The 19,405-nt window shown below is 33.4% G+C and overlaps 1 protein-coding gene across 1 annotated transcript in view; it reads left to right on the forward strand.

The window, feature by feature from the left end:
- The first annotated feature begins 13,821 nt into the window (after positions 1-13,821).
- Positions 13,822-19,405, forward strand: part of LOC101511579 (uncharacterized) — a 6,086-nt gene continuing 502 nt past the window's right edge. The window contains exons 1-7 of the mRNA XM_004506573.4: positions 13,822-14,290; positions 15,125-15,271; positions 15,475-15,573; positions 17,371-17,562; positions 17,701-17,820; positions 18,702-18,773; positions 19,276-19,399. Of these exons, the coding sequence (XP_004506630.1) occupies positions 13,958-14,290; positions 15,125-15,271; positions 15,475-15,573; positions 17,371-17,562; positions 17,701-17,820; positions 18,702-18,773; positions 19,276-19,399 (1,087 nt within the window). The 5' untranslated portion in view covers positions 13,822-13,957. The remainder of the gene's footprint in view (positions 14,291-15,124; positions 15,272-15,474; positions 15,574-17,370; positions 17,563-17,700; positions 17,821-18,701; positions 18,774-19,275; positions 19,400-19,405) is intronic.

Raw genomic sequence — 19,405 nt, forward strand, 5'->3', positions numbered from 1 at the left:
GCGGGTCATTTGAAGCTCAAACAATATTTGCTCGAACTTTTCCAGTTGCAATATTACAGAACACTTATAGTTTGTGGATATTTGTTGGAAGTTTGTTTTGTTTGATAGATCAATATTTCGTCTCTAATATGGTTTTTCTGCTGATTTTATGGATATGAAAATTAAAGAAAGCATTGGCCCGATTCAATGAAGAAGAAGTAGAGAAGATTATATCACTTCTTAGTAAGTTGGAGAAACCAATAGGTACTAGCTATGTGGTATATACAAGTACACTAACTCTTGGTAAGTTTCAATTTTCTTTTGAACTTAATGCTTCAAAGACAACCTATAATCAATATTGGATACTTGATTTTGGAGTCACTAACCATATGACACCCTTACCAACACATTTCTCCACTTATTCACCTTGCCCTAGCAACAAGAAAATATCCACAACATATGGTACCCTTCTAACTGCAGTAGGTCAAAGAGATGTCCAAATAAACTCATCCATAATTATAAGAAATGTCCTTATATTCCTAAATTGTCCACTAGTTTAATTTTCATACAAAAACTAACACAAGTCCTATCATGTAATGTTGTTTTTTATAAAAAAAAATCTTGTGTCTTCCAAGACAAGAATTCAGGGAAGACAATTGGTAATGCTAGAGAATGGAATGGTGTTTATTACTTGGATAATCAAAATCTTCCTCAAAATCTACTCAACAATACCAACTTTTTTATTTTCTTTATAAATCAATAAAGACCAACAGGGATAAGGTCATTTTGTACCATTGACGTTGGGGTCATCCTTCATTTAGAGTCATAAAACAGTTGTTTTCTTTCCTCTTCAAGAAATTAGTGGTAGAAAATCTTTCTTGTGAGGTTTGTGAGCTTGCTAAACACAAATGCGTACATTTTTCAGTTAGTAACAAATAAGTACTTCTCCATTACGTTTAGTTCATATTGATGTATAGGGTCCCTCTAATGTTCTAAATATATCAGAAGCTCGTTGGTTTGTAACCTTATTGATGTTTGTACTCGGATTACTTGCTAAAACAAAAATCTGAAGTTAGTTATGTGTTTGTACATTTCTTCTCCATGATTAAAAAACTAATTTGGAGTGAGTATTAAGAGGGCACTTGTTAGATCAAACTCGAGTGATGTTATTTCAAAATAAATTTGCTAAGAAATTTTGAGGAAATGCAGTTTTAACTGCATTGTATCTCGTTAATCGATTACCTTCTAGTGTCATTGCCTTCAAAACTCCCATGGAGGCCTTATCCTCGTTCTACCCTAATGTGTCCACATGTTGTAATCTTACTCCCAAAATAGTTGGGTGTGCGCCGTTTGTCCATAATCATAGTGATAGTAGAGGAAAATTTGATCATAAAGCCTTAAAATGTGTCTTTATCGGGTACTCTTCCCACTCAAAAGGGTTACAAATGTTATCATCCACTATCCCAAAAAAATTTTGTCTCACGAGATGTCACCTTCCATGAACAAAAAGCTTCTTTGGTCAAACTCATCTTCAGGGGGAGAATACAAGTAAGGAAGATGAGTCTCTTCTACTTTCTAAGTTGACTCTTGAACCATAAATTGAGACTGAAATTGATTTTGAAAAGGATTGATTGAAATTGATGTAAAAACTATCTTCCTCCATGGAGATCTAGAAAAAGAGATTTATATGGACTTACCCCTGGGATATAGTGAGCATATTGTTGCCAACATTGTTTGTAAGGTAAAAAAAGGCTCTATATGGGCTTAAATAATTGTCACAAGCGTGGTTTGGGAGGTTTGCTAGAGTCATAGTGGGTCTAGGTTTGAAACAAAGCCAAAGAGATCATACCCTCTTTATCAAACGCTCTAAGTCAAAGGGAGTAACAATGTTGTTAGTATATGTGGACATTATAGTGATCGGTGATGATGAAAAAGAGCAACAATTGTTATAACAACACCTAACCAAAGAATTTGAGATCAAAACCTTGGAAAAAATGAGGACTTTCTTGGAAATTGAAGTGACTCACTCTAAGAAAAAGATTTTCATATCCCAACAAAAATACATCACAGATCTTCTGCAAGAAACGAGCTTGACGACATGCAAGCTAGCGAGTACACCAATCGATCCAAAGTTAAAGGTGGGAAATGCAGAAAAAGATATTGTCGTTGACAAGGAAAAGTACCAAAGATTAGTTGGAATATTCATATATTTGTCACATACTAAACCTGATTGCATTTGTTGTAAGCCTAGTTATAGTTAATCAATTCATGCACCAACCATAGAAGGTACACTTGCAAGCTATACTCAGAATCGTGCAATATTTGAAAGGAACTCCAGAAAGATGAATTTTGTTCTGACGAAATGGAAATGTGGATATTGAAGCATATTATGATGCTGACTATGCAGAGTCATTTGTAGATAGAAAGTAAACCACACGATATTGCACTTTCCTATGTGGGAATCTTGTGATTTGCAAGAGTAAAAAACAAATCGAGGTATCTAGATCCAATGATGAAGTAGAATTTAGGACAATGGCACAAGGGGTATTACCTTTACTAATATAATACTAATTAATCCATATCAGCACTAAATCTTAGTGACATAACCTTAGCTAACCATTTTTATGTCTATAAGTATTATCTAATAAACCAAATTTATTATAACTAACTTTTAACTACTTTTCAAATTTTGACTATTCTCTAATCAATTAGCTAAGCATCCTAACTTATTATCGCTTAGTTCACATTTTATTTCCAGATTTTATTCTCCTAATCAATTAGCTTACGTTACCTAATCGATTGACAACCTTAAGACAATCAAAATAACATATTTCATATACACGATAATTAAACCTAATCAACATTCAATTGTAATCAACAACTATAATCATGAAAATATAAGAAGTAACCAACATGTTAGCAATTAAACACTTAGTATGAGTGCAACTCTACTTAGGTTAAACTTAGTGTTTTGATGTATGTCAAAACTAGGTTTAGTATAGATGATTTTGTCTGCTTTTGTTGATCTCTTAATTCTCAATATCAATTAAAGGTATTGAACCATAAAAACTTGGGTTATCTAAATATAAATATCATTTTATCATGCATAATTTTAGGTGCATGTTAGAACTATTTTTGAAAGTCATCAAATGAAGTGAAAACCAATTTCAAGTGATTTTTGAAAGCATGAATCAATTCATAGGTTATATGAATTGACTTATATATGCCTTGAACCTGACTTAGGATTTTGATGCAAGTGAGTCGACTCTCTTGATGTGTGAATGAGGTTGCCAAACTCCTAGTAACTTGAATGAATCCACTTATGTCGCTTTACGGTTAAAATCTTGGATTTTTCAGTCACTTATGGATCAACTTACACCTTGTGTGAGTAAACTTATGCGTGTTTCAAACTTCAGCTATTTCAATTGCATTGTATTGTCCTTTTCATAACTGAACCATGTCTTATAAATACCATTTTGTTTCATCATTTATAAGTGAACAATTTTATTCATTCTTTGTCATTCGTCTCTTCAAAAAAAAAAAAGAAAGAAACAATCTATATCAATTATTTTCAGTTGTGAGCAATTGAGGGTTCAATTGGCTACACATTAATAGGATTAAAAACAAGGTTCTTTTCAAGGTACTAGAGTTGACAATCACACTAGATTTTAGAGGTTTTTATGATTGAAGAGGTGTCTTCAATTTGATGATGTTGGTTCAAATTTGTGGAAGGGTGTTTCAAAAATATGGTTCTTAAACGTTTAGAAAAGAAGGTGATATATTGTACAAACTTTGTAAATCAATTGCCAACGAATCTTTGTAAATATTCATATTTCAAATTAAAGGAAGAAACTCTCATTCATATTGAATGATGATAAGATGTACTCTACATAACAAAGACGAATAAAGGAACGAGTATAAAAATGTTGGTATAATATTGTTTTTTCCCTTATCATTTTAATTATGTGATTATATTACGTTTTACACCATTCTTGGTATTTGTAGGTTATAAAAATAATTTTATGTTTTTGATACAAAACTTGTTCATTTGAATGAATTCAATGATCAAAAGTGGTGTTGAAAACTGATTATTCATTATACAAGTCTTTATATCATAATTGACATTTAGATTGTATTGATTCATAAGCAAAATTTATTAAAATTGATTGATTGAATTACAACTTGAACTTAGGTTCTAGCATTAATTCAATTAATCAATTTTCTATTTTGTAGAAAGCTATTAATCAATCTTGTTGAATTTGTCTTAGCAAATTTTCTGCGTATTTCTTCTAATTCGAATAGTCATGTTCACTGTTTTTATAGAAACACAATTTCGCACAAAAACTCTGACAAATGGTACGACTTTATTCAATTCTCCTTTTAGTGTTAGTGTCATCTCGATTAACACTTAGCACACAAGATATATTTTTAGCATATTAAGAGTATAGTAATTCCCTAAATATCGTACACAGTTATACAAACACTATATGCAAAAGGTCATCCCATCATACTTGGTTATATTACACACATTACCACGACATCAATCTTGAGGATCAAATATTCCTACTTTGATTCCTAAGCTCCAAGGAAAGAAATTGACATGTAATCAACATCAACGAAAGAAAAAGGGATTATTGATCAAAAAAGTGAATTTTGAATTGACAAGAGAAGGAATGAGACTTACTAAATTGGATTGTGTATCATTTTGAATAAGGATTGGGTCATTTTAAAATTGATTTATTGACTTGCCTAACTTGCTAATTGATTAGTCAAAGGTCACTAATTTATTAGATATCATCTAATCAATTAGATAACACACTAAATCAATTAGTTTGCCAGGATTTTTAAACCTAATTAACTAGCCATTATAGTCTAGTCGATAAGTATGTTAAAAAATTGAATATAATATTGTTCTAAATGGAAGTTTAAGAGTGATTGATTTGGTTGTTCAATTTACTACACAAATTAGGGCGTTATAATATGTTGTCCAAACCACCACCACAAGATTGCTATTAATCGCATGCTATTGGTCATAGCACAAACTTCTTAAAGATTTTTTTAAACAATAGAATACTATCGAAGGCCTAAGCCATATATAGTGTCTAATAATTTTCGTTGGCCATAAGTTTCAAGTAATTTTCGCGTGGCTATAAGCTTCGGGTAATTTTTGGCAACCACATGCCCCAGAAAATTACAATATTGCTACATGCAACCTTTACATTACTACGCACACCCCTCAAATTTCTAAAAAAATCATAATACCCAAAATGTCTTTTGATATTTATAATATTTTTTTTACAATTTTACTAACTCATAACTCACATTCATCAACATTCATCACATCTCATAACTCACATATCAAAAAATCAACATACATCACCAACCCTAACTAATAATCATTCAAAACTCACATCACTCATAACCTACAGCTCATCAGTTTTCTCATCACATTGTGGTTAAAGTGACCTAAAAAGGTATGTTTATTGGTATGTTTGTGAGGTCAATTTTTTTTCTCTTAATCTGGAGATTGTACGTGAACTCAGTTCACGTGCGTTATATTGTTATGTGAACTAAATTCACGTATGATAAAAAAAAACAAAAATCTCAAAATATACGCAATCTAAATTCACGTAAACGTAGGTGATTTAAGATTACGTAATTAATGGAGTTTAGAAATTCAACATCTTAGTATGTACACAATCTTAATTCACGTACATTTACGTGAATTAGGATTGTGTAATCAATGAAGTTTAAAAATTAAACCATTTACATGAACTCAACTTCACGTAAGTTTACTAGAATTCAATTTACGTAAACGTACGTGAACTCAGTTCACATAATATTACGTGAAGTTGAGTTCACATAAATGTTAAGCAAAATCCTGAATTATTTTTCTTCATTTCTTCTGGATGCAGGTAAATGGACCAAAGGGGAGACAACAGTGACGAACTGTATGAAGGTTTGGAACCTGATTTTGAGGATATGGATGGCGATTTCGAATGTCATTTCGACGAAATGTATGATGATTTCGATGCAATGAATGACGCTATGAACAACGGAGGTGAACCTGTTATGGTTGATTTGGCTGATGTGTTTAGCACCAGCATGATGTTTGATACGCGAGATGATTTATTGAAATGAGCTAGAAATGTTGGAAGGGAAAATGGAATTGTCGTTGTCATTTTTAGATCTGAAACTGTGACAACACGACCAAGAACAAAGACAAAATTAATTATTGGTTGTGAAAGAAGCGGTAAATATAGACCTTAGAAGAATCTTAAACCTACGAGGAGTACTTGGAGTAGAAAATGTGAATGCCCATTTAGATTGAGAGGTACACCATCAACTGCAGGCGAGGGATGGTATAAGTTGTCAAATCGTCAAAAAATAAAATATGTACTTCACAAAATATGTGCGATTGTTATAAGCTGCCAAATCGTCAAATCAATACTTTCATAAAATATTCTAAATATTACATACCAAAATATAACATATCCAAAACAAAAGTACCAAAATATACCATATACTAAAATATCACCAATATGAATAGTTAAAATAAATTAAATATGACTAGTACAAATAAAATTTGAATAATTAATATACCATTATGTCAATTGTGTCATCTGCGGGATCGACGCCATCAACTGCATCAACAGCATGAGTGGCATCATCATCTGCATGATCAGGTTTTGCATCAGCTGCATGAGCAGCAGGTTCTTCATGGACTGGTTCTCTCCGAATGATGTATGGATGAAAAGTTCTGTGAAACCAGTCCATGTAATCATTCGAGCAGACTAGATGTCCTTGCACAACTGCACCATCATCCACTACATGCACATCGTATTGCGTAAACATAATATATATTTCATCTGGTGTGGTTGTCTGACCCACTACTTCTAACGGTGAGCCGGGAGTGGTTTGGACATGACCGTATTGCCGCAATACTTTGTCTCACATATGAGCATACATATTTGGATCCCCAGCGTATCCACCCTCAAAATAAAGAAACATCTTCAAAAGGTCACTTCAGTCGATGCTCTTTATAAGGTGTCTAATAGACCTCATCAACGTCAATCTCATCAAGAGCTTTCCTAAATGGAAGAACCAAACCCTTATCCCTTTTAGGCCTCCATTTAAGTGTTCTAGGGTAGTCTTCAACATAACTAGGAGAAAGTCTAAAACAACCTCTACATAATGTAGGAAAATGCTCATAGACCCATGCCTGCACATATATAATAACATATCATCAGTTTAGAATCATTAATAATAGAAATTATAAACACAATAAACAATCATACAATTTACTTGTAAGAGTGTTAGATACCCTGAAACAGTTCTGGTTTGATGCATGTTGGCTTATTGAAGATTGTCATATAGGTAAGCAACAACAGTTGCACCCCATGCATATCTCCCGCAAGAATTGAGGTCTCAGAAGCACTCAAGTTAAGAAACGCTAACTGCGTAGGCACTCTTATCGTTGAACAGTGTGCAATTGACCAAAAACAAAAGAAATGCTCTCGCAACCATCTGCCAATGCTGGTCACGAAAGCGTTGGTGGTATATCTCAAGTAACCAACTATACCGAATTATGGTTGTCCGCGTGACATTAAATTCAACATAAGCAACAATGTGACTAACTCCAAGAAGCTCTGTCAATATATATGCACTGTCATCCTTGTTAAATACATTAACACTAAAGAATGCACCGGTGATGGGGATATGCAACAGAGAGGACACATCGTCCAAAGTAATCGCCATCTCTTCAATTGGGAGATGAAAGCTATTGGTGCCACGATGTCATTTCTCTACAAATGCAGAAATGATCCATTTGCCGATCATTTTGTAGCTTCATTTTAGCAAAGAATACAGTCTCGAGCTTTTAACCAGTTGCTCAACCTCTTCGTCTTCGATAACAACTTCGTTTAATTTTTCCCATTGCTAAACACCCTTAATTCTCCGCGATCCTGAAATTAATTAAGTGAAAAAATAAAAGTTAAAAAATATAATTTAACTTAATTTGATTGAGAAAATTACCACGCCATCCCAGAGTCGAGTCGCCACATGATCGTCGAATGTCCTAATGTCAGAACTATCAACCGGACTACCAGGATATCCATCATCATGTGGAGGTTAATCTATGTCAGCTGGTTGGGCTTCAGGTTGGGCTTCAAGTTGGGATTCTTCCTGTTGCCACTGCACTCGTCGTCGTTGTGCTCGTGCAGAAGCAGTTGGCCTAACAAGACGACCTTCCGCATTAGAAGTGCCCTCGTTAAGTATAACACGCATTAGAAGTGCCCTCGTTAAGTATAACACGACCTTCTCTATTAGTAAACATAGTGCGCACCATATCTACAAAACAAAAATCATAATAAAAATCAAAACAATAAGTCTATGTGAACTGAGTTCACGTACGTAAACTCAATGTCAAACACTTACGTGAACTCAGTTAACGTACGTAAACTCATTTTCAATCTTTAAATTATACGCGAACTGCGTTTAGGAACCATGTACGTGAAATGAGTTCACAAACCATGTATGTGAACTTAGTTCACGTACGTGATATCATTACATATTACGTGAACTCAGATCATGTACACACTACGTGAACTCATTTCACGAACATGGTTCGTGATGTGAGTTCATGTACGTTATTGGATTTTGAAAATTGATTCACGTATGTGAACTCAGTTCACGTACATTACTGGGTTTTTGAAAATGAGTTTGCGTACGTGAACTGAGTTCACGTACATTTTTGGGTTTAGGGCAGCGAATGTTTTCTTCATCCTAAAAAATGAAAACTTTTTTTTCTTCAGTTTTCAGGCATTGCATGGATAAAAGAAACAACAAAACACAAACAAAACAACAAAAACAAATGTTGATGCTTACTTACTTGATTCACAACAGTGATAATAACTTGATGAAGTTGGTTGATGATGATTGATGAAGATGGTTGATGATGATTGAAGAAAATGAAGAAGGTGTTGAATCAAGATGATGAATATAGAATGAAGAGGAAGAAGATGGGTTAGGTTAATGAAGAGGAAGAATATTGAAATAAAGGGAAGGGTAATTTGAGAATTTTGATTTTTTTTTAACATTTTAGGGGTGTGGATAGTAATTTAGGGGGTGTTGGTAGCAAAATGGAGAAAATTATCATTGTCTTTCTAAAGTTGTCATTGAAATAGTTTCCAACATCCCAATAACCAAGATCACTTAGACCTCGGAAGACCTTCGAAGAAGTGGCATTACTAGCAACATTTTGGCTTTTCTTAGAGACTTTTACCAACATATGTTAATTTTTTTTTATGGGTGGATTGGGACTGGATATATTAACAATTTTTCTATAAAAAATATATATATGTATAATACTTGTAAAGAAAAAGATATTGATCATTCATCTATAAATATAAAGATCCAAAATTAAAATAATAACTGTGATCAAAATACAAATTGTATAGTTTTCATTTAAATCACAACATATTTTTAGGATGTAAACAAAAACATCCTTAGAAAGAAATCGAGACAAGTTTTGGCTCTTTGCAATAGACAACGGTTGAAAATTATTTTTAATAATTATTATCCAATACAAACACATTTAGTCTCTTCTCTACCGTCATCTACAAAATTTCATCAAATGGGAGAGATTAGTGTGCATTTTCCTCCACGGAAAAGGAAAAGAGGGCTATATTAGGGAAAATCTACAATGCCTAAGGAGGGAAATTTTGGCTTGAACAAATTGCAACTAGAGAACAACTTGGTCATGTCATGGCTCTTAAATACCATGACAAATGACATTGGAGAAAACTTCATGTATGGGCAGCTGTGAAAAAAAACCCCGAAAATATGGGAAGCTGTGAAAAAAAACCTACTCAAATATGGATAACACCTCTGCCATATTTGAAATCAAAAGTACTCTTCATGGTTTTAAGCAAGGTGAGCGCTCAGTCACTGAATATTTCAGTAAGCTTTGGCAATAGCTGGAAATTTATGAAGCTATTTAGTGCAAATGTCCACAAGATAAAAAAACAATACAAGGATTTGGTGAAAAAAAAGACAAGATCTATATGTTCTCCCTTGGCCTCAACAAGGGAGTTGATGAACTACGTGGAAGAATTCTTGAAATCAAAGCTCTTTCAAACTTATGTGAAGTCTATTCAGCTATGAAAAAAGAAGAAAGTAGAAGGAAATACATGACAGAGGAATCTAATTTTGTCTCTGTTGCAGAAATTTCAACGACGACAGCAAAACGACCTCAGGCTTGTCCTATGCCAAGGAAGAGTCGTCCATCGTGTGAGAACTGTAAGAAACCATACAACACCAAATAAACTTTTTGGCTTCATCGCGAGAAACCTACTAATGCAAAGTCTTACAAGTTCAACAACACTAGGGATATTATAGGCTGCACTTTTAACAACACTACTCAAAATGGAGAAATCACTTCAGCTCCATTCAACAAAGAGCAAATGAAGGCTTTTCAACAACTTCTTTAGCAAACCTTGATGTGGCAGGGAATAATGTTGGTACAACAACTATGCTTTAAAAAAGTAATTTTTTTACATGCTTTAAAAACTTGTAAAGGAAAATCAAAGTCATGGATTGTGGACTCAACAACGTCAAACCACATGACTAGAGATAAAACTGTCTTTTATAGTTATTTTCCATATAAAAATAACTTGATAGTTTGAATAGAATATGGTTCCATATCAAAGGTTATGGGTAAAGGTTCATTCATCCTCTTTAAAATTATGACTCTAGAATCAATCTATGTACCAATACTTGACTGTAACTTATTGTCAAGTAGTAGATTAACAAGAAATCTAAAGTGTGCAACTAACTTTTATCCAAACCTCTATGAATTTCAGATTTTGAAGTCGAGGAAGACGATTGACAATGCTAAGGAAAGTGTTAGGCTCTATCTCCTTCAAGCTGAAGATTACAAAACAGGATCAATAATTGCAACAATCAGAACAATAGCAAATCAAAGTGATGTAATACTCTCAAATGATGAAATCAATACATTATGGCATTTTCATTTGGGTCATCCCAACCTTGTGTTCTTCAAAAAGTTATTTCCCACATTATTTAATAAAACACCTTACAAACCATCCCAACCATTTTCCTTAATGCATAGTGATGTATGAGGTTCTTCTAGGATCAAAACCATAATTGGACATAGATGATTCGTCACTTTCATTAATGATCATACAAGAGTCATATGGATATACTTTATGAAAGAAAAATCATAAATTGGAAAAATATTTGAGGTTTTCCATAAAATGACAAACTCAATTCTAAACGAATATTAACATACTTATTTTAGACAATGGTCATGAGTACTACCACTCTATTCTTAATTCAACCTCCAAAAACATGGAATTGTCTGCCAAAGCTCATGTGTGGACATTCTACAACAAATGGGGTATCGAAGGGGAATAATCGTCACTTATTAAAAGTGACAAGATCCCTTATGATGGCCACAAATGTACCAAATCAATATTAGGGCGAAGCTATCTTATATGCTACTTATCTCATCAATCAAATGTTCTTTTGTGCCCTTAACCTTAACACCCTTCACTCAACTCTACAAAACAACAATCCAACTAGCAAAATCTTAACCTTCATTCACCTAAAAGTATTTGGATGTTCAGCTGTTATCAATAACCTTAACATCTATTGAAGCAAACTTGACACAAGAACCATTAAATGTATTTGCCTTGGCTATTCTCCCCATCAAAAGCGATACAAATGTTACTTTCCCTCAACTAGAAAGTTCTACAATACTATGAATATTCTTTGATCACACACCATATTTCCCCAAAGTCGGTCTTTAGGGGGAGCAAAACATATGTAAAGAATCAAAACCTGTGTAGGCAGAATCCCATCATAGAAAGAGAAGAAACAGAAAAGAAGTAGAGCTAAACACTTCCCCAATGCAGAGCCATGAATTCTACCAAAACTCTAAGAAATGAAACGCCCTCAGGTATCACCACTCTCATATATGAATCTATTCGTGAAAGTATTGATGATATACGAATTCCTATTGTCTTTCGCAAATGGGCGATAATTTGTACTAAACCCAAGTCAAAGATACGCGAGTCTTGCAAAGTTGTCACATGAATACATGTCATTTTAAGTATCTCTAGACAAAAATGTTATACCCAGGAATATTCAAGAAGCTTTCCAACAACCAGAGTGAGCTAAAGTTGTGAATGAAGAAACATAAGCTTTGGAAAAGAATGGAACTTGGGAAATCACTACATTACCTCAAGGTAAGAAATCAGTTGGATGCAAGTGAATATTTTCTATCAAATACAATATTGATGGCAACATCAATCAATATAAAACAAGGTTGGTGGGGAAATGGTTCACTCAATCATATGGTGTGGATTATGAAAAAACGTTTGCTCCAGTGGCTAAACTTAACTTTGTTTGAGTAATTCTATCAACGGATGCCAATTTAGACTGGCCAATACACCAATTGGATATGAAAAACATTTTTTTGAATGGTGAGCTAGAAGAGGAAGTGTATATGAAAATTCCACCAGGACATGAATCACCCAACAGTATAAACAAGATATGCAAACTTTGAAAATCGTTGTACGACCTTAAACAATCTCTAAGAACACAGTTTGACAAACTTACCCAAGTAGTCAAGAAAAATGGGTTCACTCAATGTCATACTAATCATACAATGTTTGTGAAACACTCACTTGAAGGGAAGGTAACCTTGTTTATTGTATATGTTGATGATTTTTCATAATTAGAGATGATTACAAGCAAATTGAACATCTAAAAAAGTCATTCGCAAGAGGATTTGAAGTCAAAGACTTATGAAAACTCAAGTATTTCTTGAGAATGGAGGTAGCTCGAATAAAAGATGGAATCTATATCTCTCAAAGGAAGTACACACTTGACTTACTAGAGGAGACAATAATGCTTGTATGCAAGGCAACCAATATGCCCATAGAAGTAACGAAAAAGGTCAAGTCTGAAGAGGAAAATCCTCTTAACTGATGACATCATCACTATTAATCATGTATCATCATGCCACCAAACAACAAACATATTAATCAAAGCTCTTTCAAAGAGTACATGTGATTTTGTTTTTGTTAAAGTTTTTGTGATTAATAATGTATAATGATACTACACAACTAGCATTAGGAATGACAATTATTTTATTAGTAATAGAATTCACGAGGAAGTTATTCCTTCTCATTCTTAGGTACCTAACATTTATGTAGAGAATTAACATCCTGTATATTCATCCCCTAACATTTTTATCAAAGTGAAATAAAAATTATTCATATTTTTGCACTATACATATATAAAATGATATCAAATTTATCAACGAGAGTTGAGTTTAGCAGAAAGACTAAACTCCCATAACGTAGTGAATCTGAGTTCGACTAAGAGGTACCCATATTTAGTATTGTGGAAAATATCAAATTTTTATACAGTTTTTTCTTCTAATTTTACCTTTTACATAAACTCTTTTAAGAATTTAAAAAAAAATAATAAATACTAATAATTAATTATTAATTTTATTATAAAAAAAGACCTACTTATCACTCTAACTTTTCAAACCACCTTATAACTTCAATTCTTTTAGAATTAAAACCCTACACCATTATAATTTATATTGAAATCTATTAATATTAATATGCAACACGTTATCTATCTCTTATTATTAATTAAAGGAGTATGTTTTTTGGTTAATCTATTTTACTACCATTTATTTTTAGAAGTTTTTTCTTTTAAAATTATCTAATTACATGTTTCACTTTTTATAAATTCCAACCAAAGTTAATTTTTGACAATAAAAATTTAATAAAATTTTACAACAAATTTATATCCACATTTTATCGCAATAAAGAATGGAGAAACACACTGGAGAGTGCCCACAGACACAAACGATAATTATTATAGTAATAATATTGCTTAAACCCTACAAAATAATATTGGAGGAGGGATTTTGGGTATGAATGTGAGTTTAAATCCAAAAGGCATGTGGGCAGCAGTAACAACAACAAAGACATTATTCAACAATTTTCATTTCCATTTTCACAAACAGAATCATAAGCATTGGAACTTCACTATTCCAATTCTTCTTCTAATGTCTAATCCAACAACTGCTAGGGTTTCTGCTTCCTTCTCTTCTTCACCTTCTCCCGCGTCTCCTCTTCACGCCTCTCTCAAGCGCGTTGGTACTCACAATGGAAGCTTCCATTGTGATGAAGCTCTTGGCTGTTTCATGATTCGTCTCACTCGGAAGTTTTTTGATGCTGAAATTGTTCGGACTCGTGACGCTCAGGTGGGTCCCTTCTCGATCCTAATCATTTTTCCTTTTTGCTTTGCTTTGTTAGGTTTATGAGAGAATTTGTTTTGCTTTTGGTTTTGTTGAGGAAGTGTTTATTTTTATTTTCAATTACTTTTGTTTGGTTTTATTTTATTTATTTTTATTTCTGAAAAAGTTCTTGTGTTACTTAATGTTGTTGGTTATTGAGAAAATATTAATATAATATGATTATTTGTTTGCTTGATGAGAGAAAATATTCTTTTAATTTTTTTTTTGTTGATAAAAATGTGGTTTTTATTGGTTATTGTTAATTGTTGGAAATATGATTTTTTGTGTGTTTGGTTGATGAAAAAGTGTGGTTTAATTGAGGTTTGGTTGATGATGAGAAAATAGGGCTTATTTCAGTTTTATTGCTGTGCAATTACAACACTTTTGTTTTTGTAAGGTCGCTGAAAAAATATGATATTTTTTGTTTGGTTGATGGGAAAACTTGATGTATTTTTTTACTTTTGTTTGTTTGATGTGCAGTTGTGATACTTTGGTTTTTGTTATGTCGAGAAAATGTGAATTTTTTTTCTGGTTTTTCACGACTTATGAGTGACCCAGTGATATTGTTGTTTGGTTGGTTGGGAGGTAATTATGAGAAATTCTACTCAGTGACCGAAAAATGTTTTACCAAATTGATTTTGTGCATGTGTTGTATGGTTGCTGATAAATTGTGGACAAGGATGATTTTTTTTTAGTTTATATTGTTGGGAGGGGAAGCTGAAATTTAGTTGCTGTGTTTCATTTTGGTTGTCGTACTATGTGTTTAGCTATTGAATGAAATGGAACATTGTGAATATGTAGGTGTTGGAGAGTCTTGATGCTGTTCTTGATGTTGGGGGGGTGTATGACCCTGCCCGAGATCGGTATGATCATCATCAGAAAGGATTTGAGGAGGTTTTTGGGCATGGTTTCTCCACTAAGTTGAGTAGTGCTGGTCTTGTTTACAAGGTAAATTTCTCATGTACACAAACATTTATACAGTGATTGGTTGTAGCGAAATGAAGGGATGGAGTGATTATTCTAACCTATCTTTTTTGGTTCAATACTATGAAGGGGAGGGGGAAATAGTTCATCTTGCTTGTGGAAATTTTTTATTTTGAATATAATTCGACCTTAATCCTTATATATTATGCCTTGTTTTTTCTGTGTAGCATTTTGGAAAGGAGATTATAGCCAATGAACTTAAGGTAGATGAAGAGCACCAAGATGTGCATTACATATATTTGGCGGTTTACAGGAGCTTCATGGAGGTAATAAATTTTAAATTGTAGTCTATTCTAGATTTCATTTTTATATACATTAGAGGACCCTGCTTGGTTTAATTTTAATTTGTTGAATGGCATGTAAATCATTTGTGGGTTCTGGGTGTTTCTGATTTGGTGGAGAAAGAGGATGGGAAAATTTTGAGTATTAGGGTTTATGATTTGATGGAGGAAGGAAATAACACTAATTAGATTTTGGTTTTAGTATATAAGTATGCATACAATAATAAAACTAATTAATATTGCTAACGACCCATTAAAATTATTATTCTTTAGTCCACATCAGATCTTATTTTTGCCACGTCTACCAAATTTAATAGTAAATTGAACGGAAGGACTAATTTGAGCTAACAGTGAAATTAAAGGACCAAAGCGACACTATTAAAAGATAAGTGACCAACTTAAACCTCAAAAGTCAATGGACCTAAAAGATATTGAAGCCAAAAATTTATCACGGTCCTGTTCATTCTATTCATCTAAACCTAATGAATATCTGAATTTTATCCATTTCTCCTCACGACCCTTGAAGAGTTCCTTTGTATATTCCAACTCCTTCAAATGAGGACTGTAGTTTCCAACATCAATTTGAAGCTTCCTTTCTATTACATGTTTAAATCATTTTTTTATAACAAGGGCAGGGGAGGTGTGCCACATGAAGACTTCGCAGAAGGTCACCATGTTTAAATCATTTTTAAGAGTGATCCCCACAGCTAATACCAATTAATTGGAACAGGATCAGAATCAAGGAAGAGTGATTTTTATTAAGAAATCAGTAGTTCCCAATATGCATTAGTCTGGGTCACAGAACTAGGATAGGTAGAATATACTCCAAACCAAAACCAACCTAACTACTCTAGCTTTCCTCTTATTTATATCCTACCATCCTACACTTCCTAAATAACAATGACTCGCTCACCCACTCACTAACTAAGGGGTTTCAGTTGACATATTGTGCATTTATACTATGAGTTAGTCCTTCATTCTTTTTACATTCTTTATTGAATGGTTTGGTTGCAAGATAACCTTGGCTTATATTGTGGGGCATTTAACTGAGAACCACACGTTCTTCGATTTAATTTGATAAATGTCCACATAATGGCTTATTGGAGTACTGGTGGGGTTTGTTAGTCCTCCTAAACTAGGTAGTTAATCCCAGCGTTTTCCGGCAAGATCTCGCTGTCCCGGTGCAGTGCAGTGCCTGACCGCGACGGCGTGGTCCGCGACAGCGGTAAACAAGATCCCTCTATCTTGGCGTAGTTAATTCCAGCATTTTCCAGAGAGATCCCGCTATTATTTCTTCCTTCTCTGTTTTGTTGTTTCTACTTTCACCTAGGAAGAGGAATATGCTAATGAAGATTATGCTTATCTTTGATTCCTATGCTAAAGCATGCATTTTAGTTTTAATATTTAGTTAATTTATTTCTTTGTATTAAAGACTTCAATATACATCATCTTTATTTCCATAACTTTTGTTGGTATTTCAATGTATGTTTTGACTAAGAGTACGATTGTGGATTTTTATTACTAATTATGAATGTTTCAGTGTTTGAGTAATTTGTTAATTTTGCATTAAATATAGGTGTATATAGTATTATTCATGTAATTTGTCCAAACAATAACAGTCATCCCAGAACGCACTATCCCGCTATCCCACTTTGGGGTTGGCCGCGGCGCACCGCTATCTGGGATTAACTACCTAGCTCCTAAAGTGGCTTCACTGAAATGAAGTATGTTTCTGATGGTATGGGACAAATGATAAATGATGTTCTTGTTTACTTATTTCAGGCAATTGATGCCGTAGACAATGGAATCAATCAATACGACACAGACCAGCCACCAAAATATGTGAATAATACTCACTTATCATCAAGAGTAGGAAGGTTTAATTTGGATTGGACAGATGCTGATCAGTCATCTGAGAAAGAAAATGAGGCCTTTCATCGTGCCATGGCTCTTGCTGGCAGTGAGTTTATGGATGTGAGTATTCACTGTTCATAATCATACCCTTTATCATTATATCCTAACTTCCTAAGATGAGTAAGGGACTTGAAATTTGTTTTTGCCCGTTTTATCTTTTGCTTTGGTTTCTGAACAAGCCACTCTCTTCCCTTGCAGAGTGTTCGATTTCATGTAAACTCATGGTTACCGGCAAGGTCAATTGTAATGGAGACCGTTGCGGCTAGACAAACTGTTGATCCTTCTGGAGAAATTTTAGTTTTGAATAAATTCTGTCCTGTGAGTTGATTATTCTTGTCTACCATTTTGTATGATATTTTTGAACTTGATTTGTTTGAAATTTTGAATTATGTCTAGTAACTGTCAGTTGTTTCAAAATCATGACTTAAAGCTTGATTATGTATTTTGACTAACATCTTGAACAGTTATTTTGAAAAACATTCTAGTTCTTTTCTCTTGCAAATTTTCATGGAAACGTTAAAAAAAAAATTAATTTTTCCGAAACAGTATTTTGAATCCATTTATACAGCAATGGAATCATGAAATCATTATTTGAAGCTGGAATGAGTATTCATACTGTTGTCTTAATATTTCTTTTGCTGAAAAAGAAATTTCGTATATCCTTTTTGTACTAGTTTTTCATTCAAGCTGGTGGGAACAGGATTTTATAATCTGTTTCTTGAGTATGTTTTCCGACTAGCGGGTGACTATTACTGTGTCTGGATGGTTGTTCTTGATTTATACTCCCCTGCAGTGTTCTGTAATTAATTTGTTGTTGTGTGACTTGTAACTTCACAACGCAACTAATACTCTGGCAACAAAATAACATGCTGGATGCTATGTGTTCTTAATCTTTTCTGTAATAGCTATGTTAGTGTGTTGATCTGAGTCTTCTGATTATTTTTCGTACGTCCCTGTTTAAATTAACATTATAAATCTAAATATATATAGTACAAAAATGATTATCATAAGGCTTCTGCCATTGTTACTGACGCAAAATGGTCATCACTAAACTAAAGTTATTTTATATATAGGAAATAGTTCTTTAAAATTTTTCTCGCTTATACTAAATTTCTTCAATTCTTTATTTTCCTTTGGTATTAGTGGCATTGTACTACATACTGCATCAGAAGATATCAACTTGTTTTTGTTTTCTGCAGTGGAAGCTTCACTTATTCGAGATTGAGGGGCAGATGAAAATTGACCCTCCCATCAAATATGTTCTGTATCAGGTATGTACTTCGTTTTCATTTTCTTCAAGTTCCCTTCTAGGCTGTAGTTCTGCCTGTTTGTTATGTTTTAGAGTGACTGGTAAGTTGTGCATTGACTGGTTTTGTGTTGTTCCAATGACGATCATAATCAAATTGTTGTCATTAACATTATTTATTTGCATCAGAACTTCAATGATGAAAAAGTCCAAAATAATTAGACAATGAGTTGTTTAGTATGTACCAAGTTCAAACCTTTAGCCAAAAGTATGGTCCATTTCTTCAATATAAGTCGGAGATCTGGACAAAAAATTAATAGGATTCTTGGGGTCTAAATAGAATTAGGACATGGCTGCATTATCAGGGTAATGCTGCTTCTTGTTATGGAGGGGTGATAGTTATGTTTAAAGTAAGCAAAACATATGAAAAACCTTTGTTTTGCATAATAAGTCTGTTTTGTTTGTTGCTTGAGAATTATGTTTCATGAGAATGTAAAACATCACTGCTTTCCCAATGCCCTTTACAGGATGAGAGAAGCAAACAGTGGCGAGTGCAGGCCGTTTCAGTATCTCCCGATAGATTTGAGAGCCGAAAGGCTCTACCCTTGCAGTGGAGAGGTTTAAGGGATGACGTACTGTCAAAGGAAGCTGGCATTC

This window comes from Cicer arietinum, chromosome 6 (genome assembly GCF_000331145.2).
Source record: "Cicer arietinum cultivar CDC Frontier isolate Library 1 chromosome 6, Cicar.CDCFrontier_v2.0, whole genome shotgun sequence".
NCBI classification, from domain to species: Eukaryota; Viridiplantae; Streptophyta; class Magnoliopsida; order Fabales; family Fabaceae; genus Cicer; species Cicer arietinum.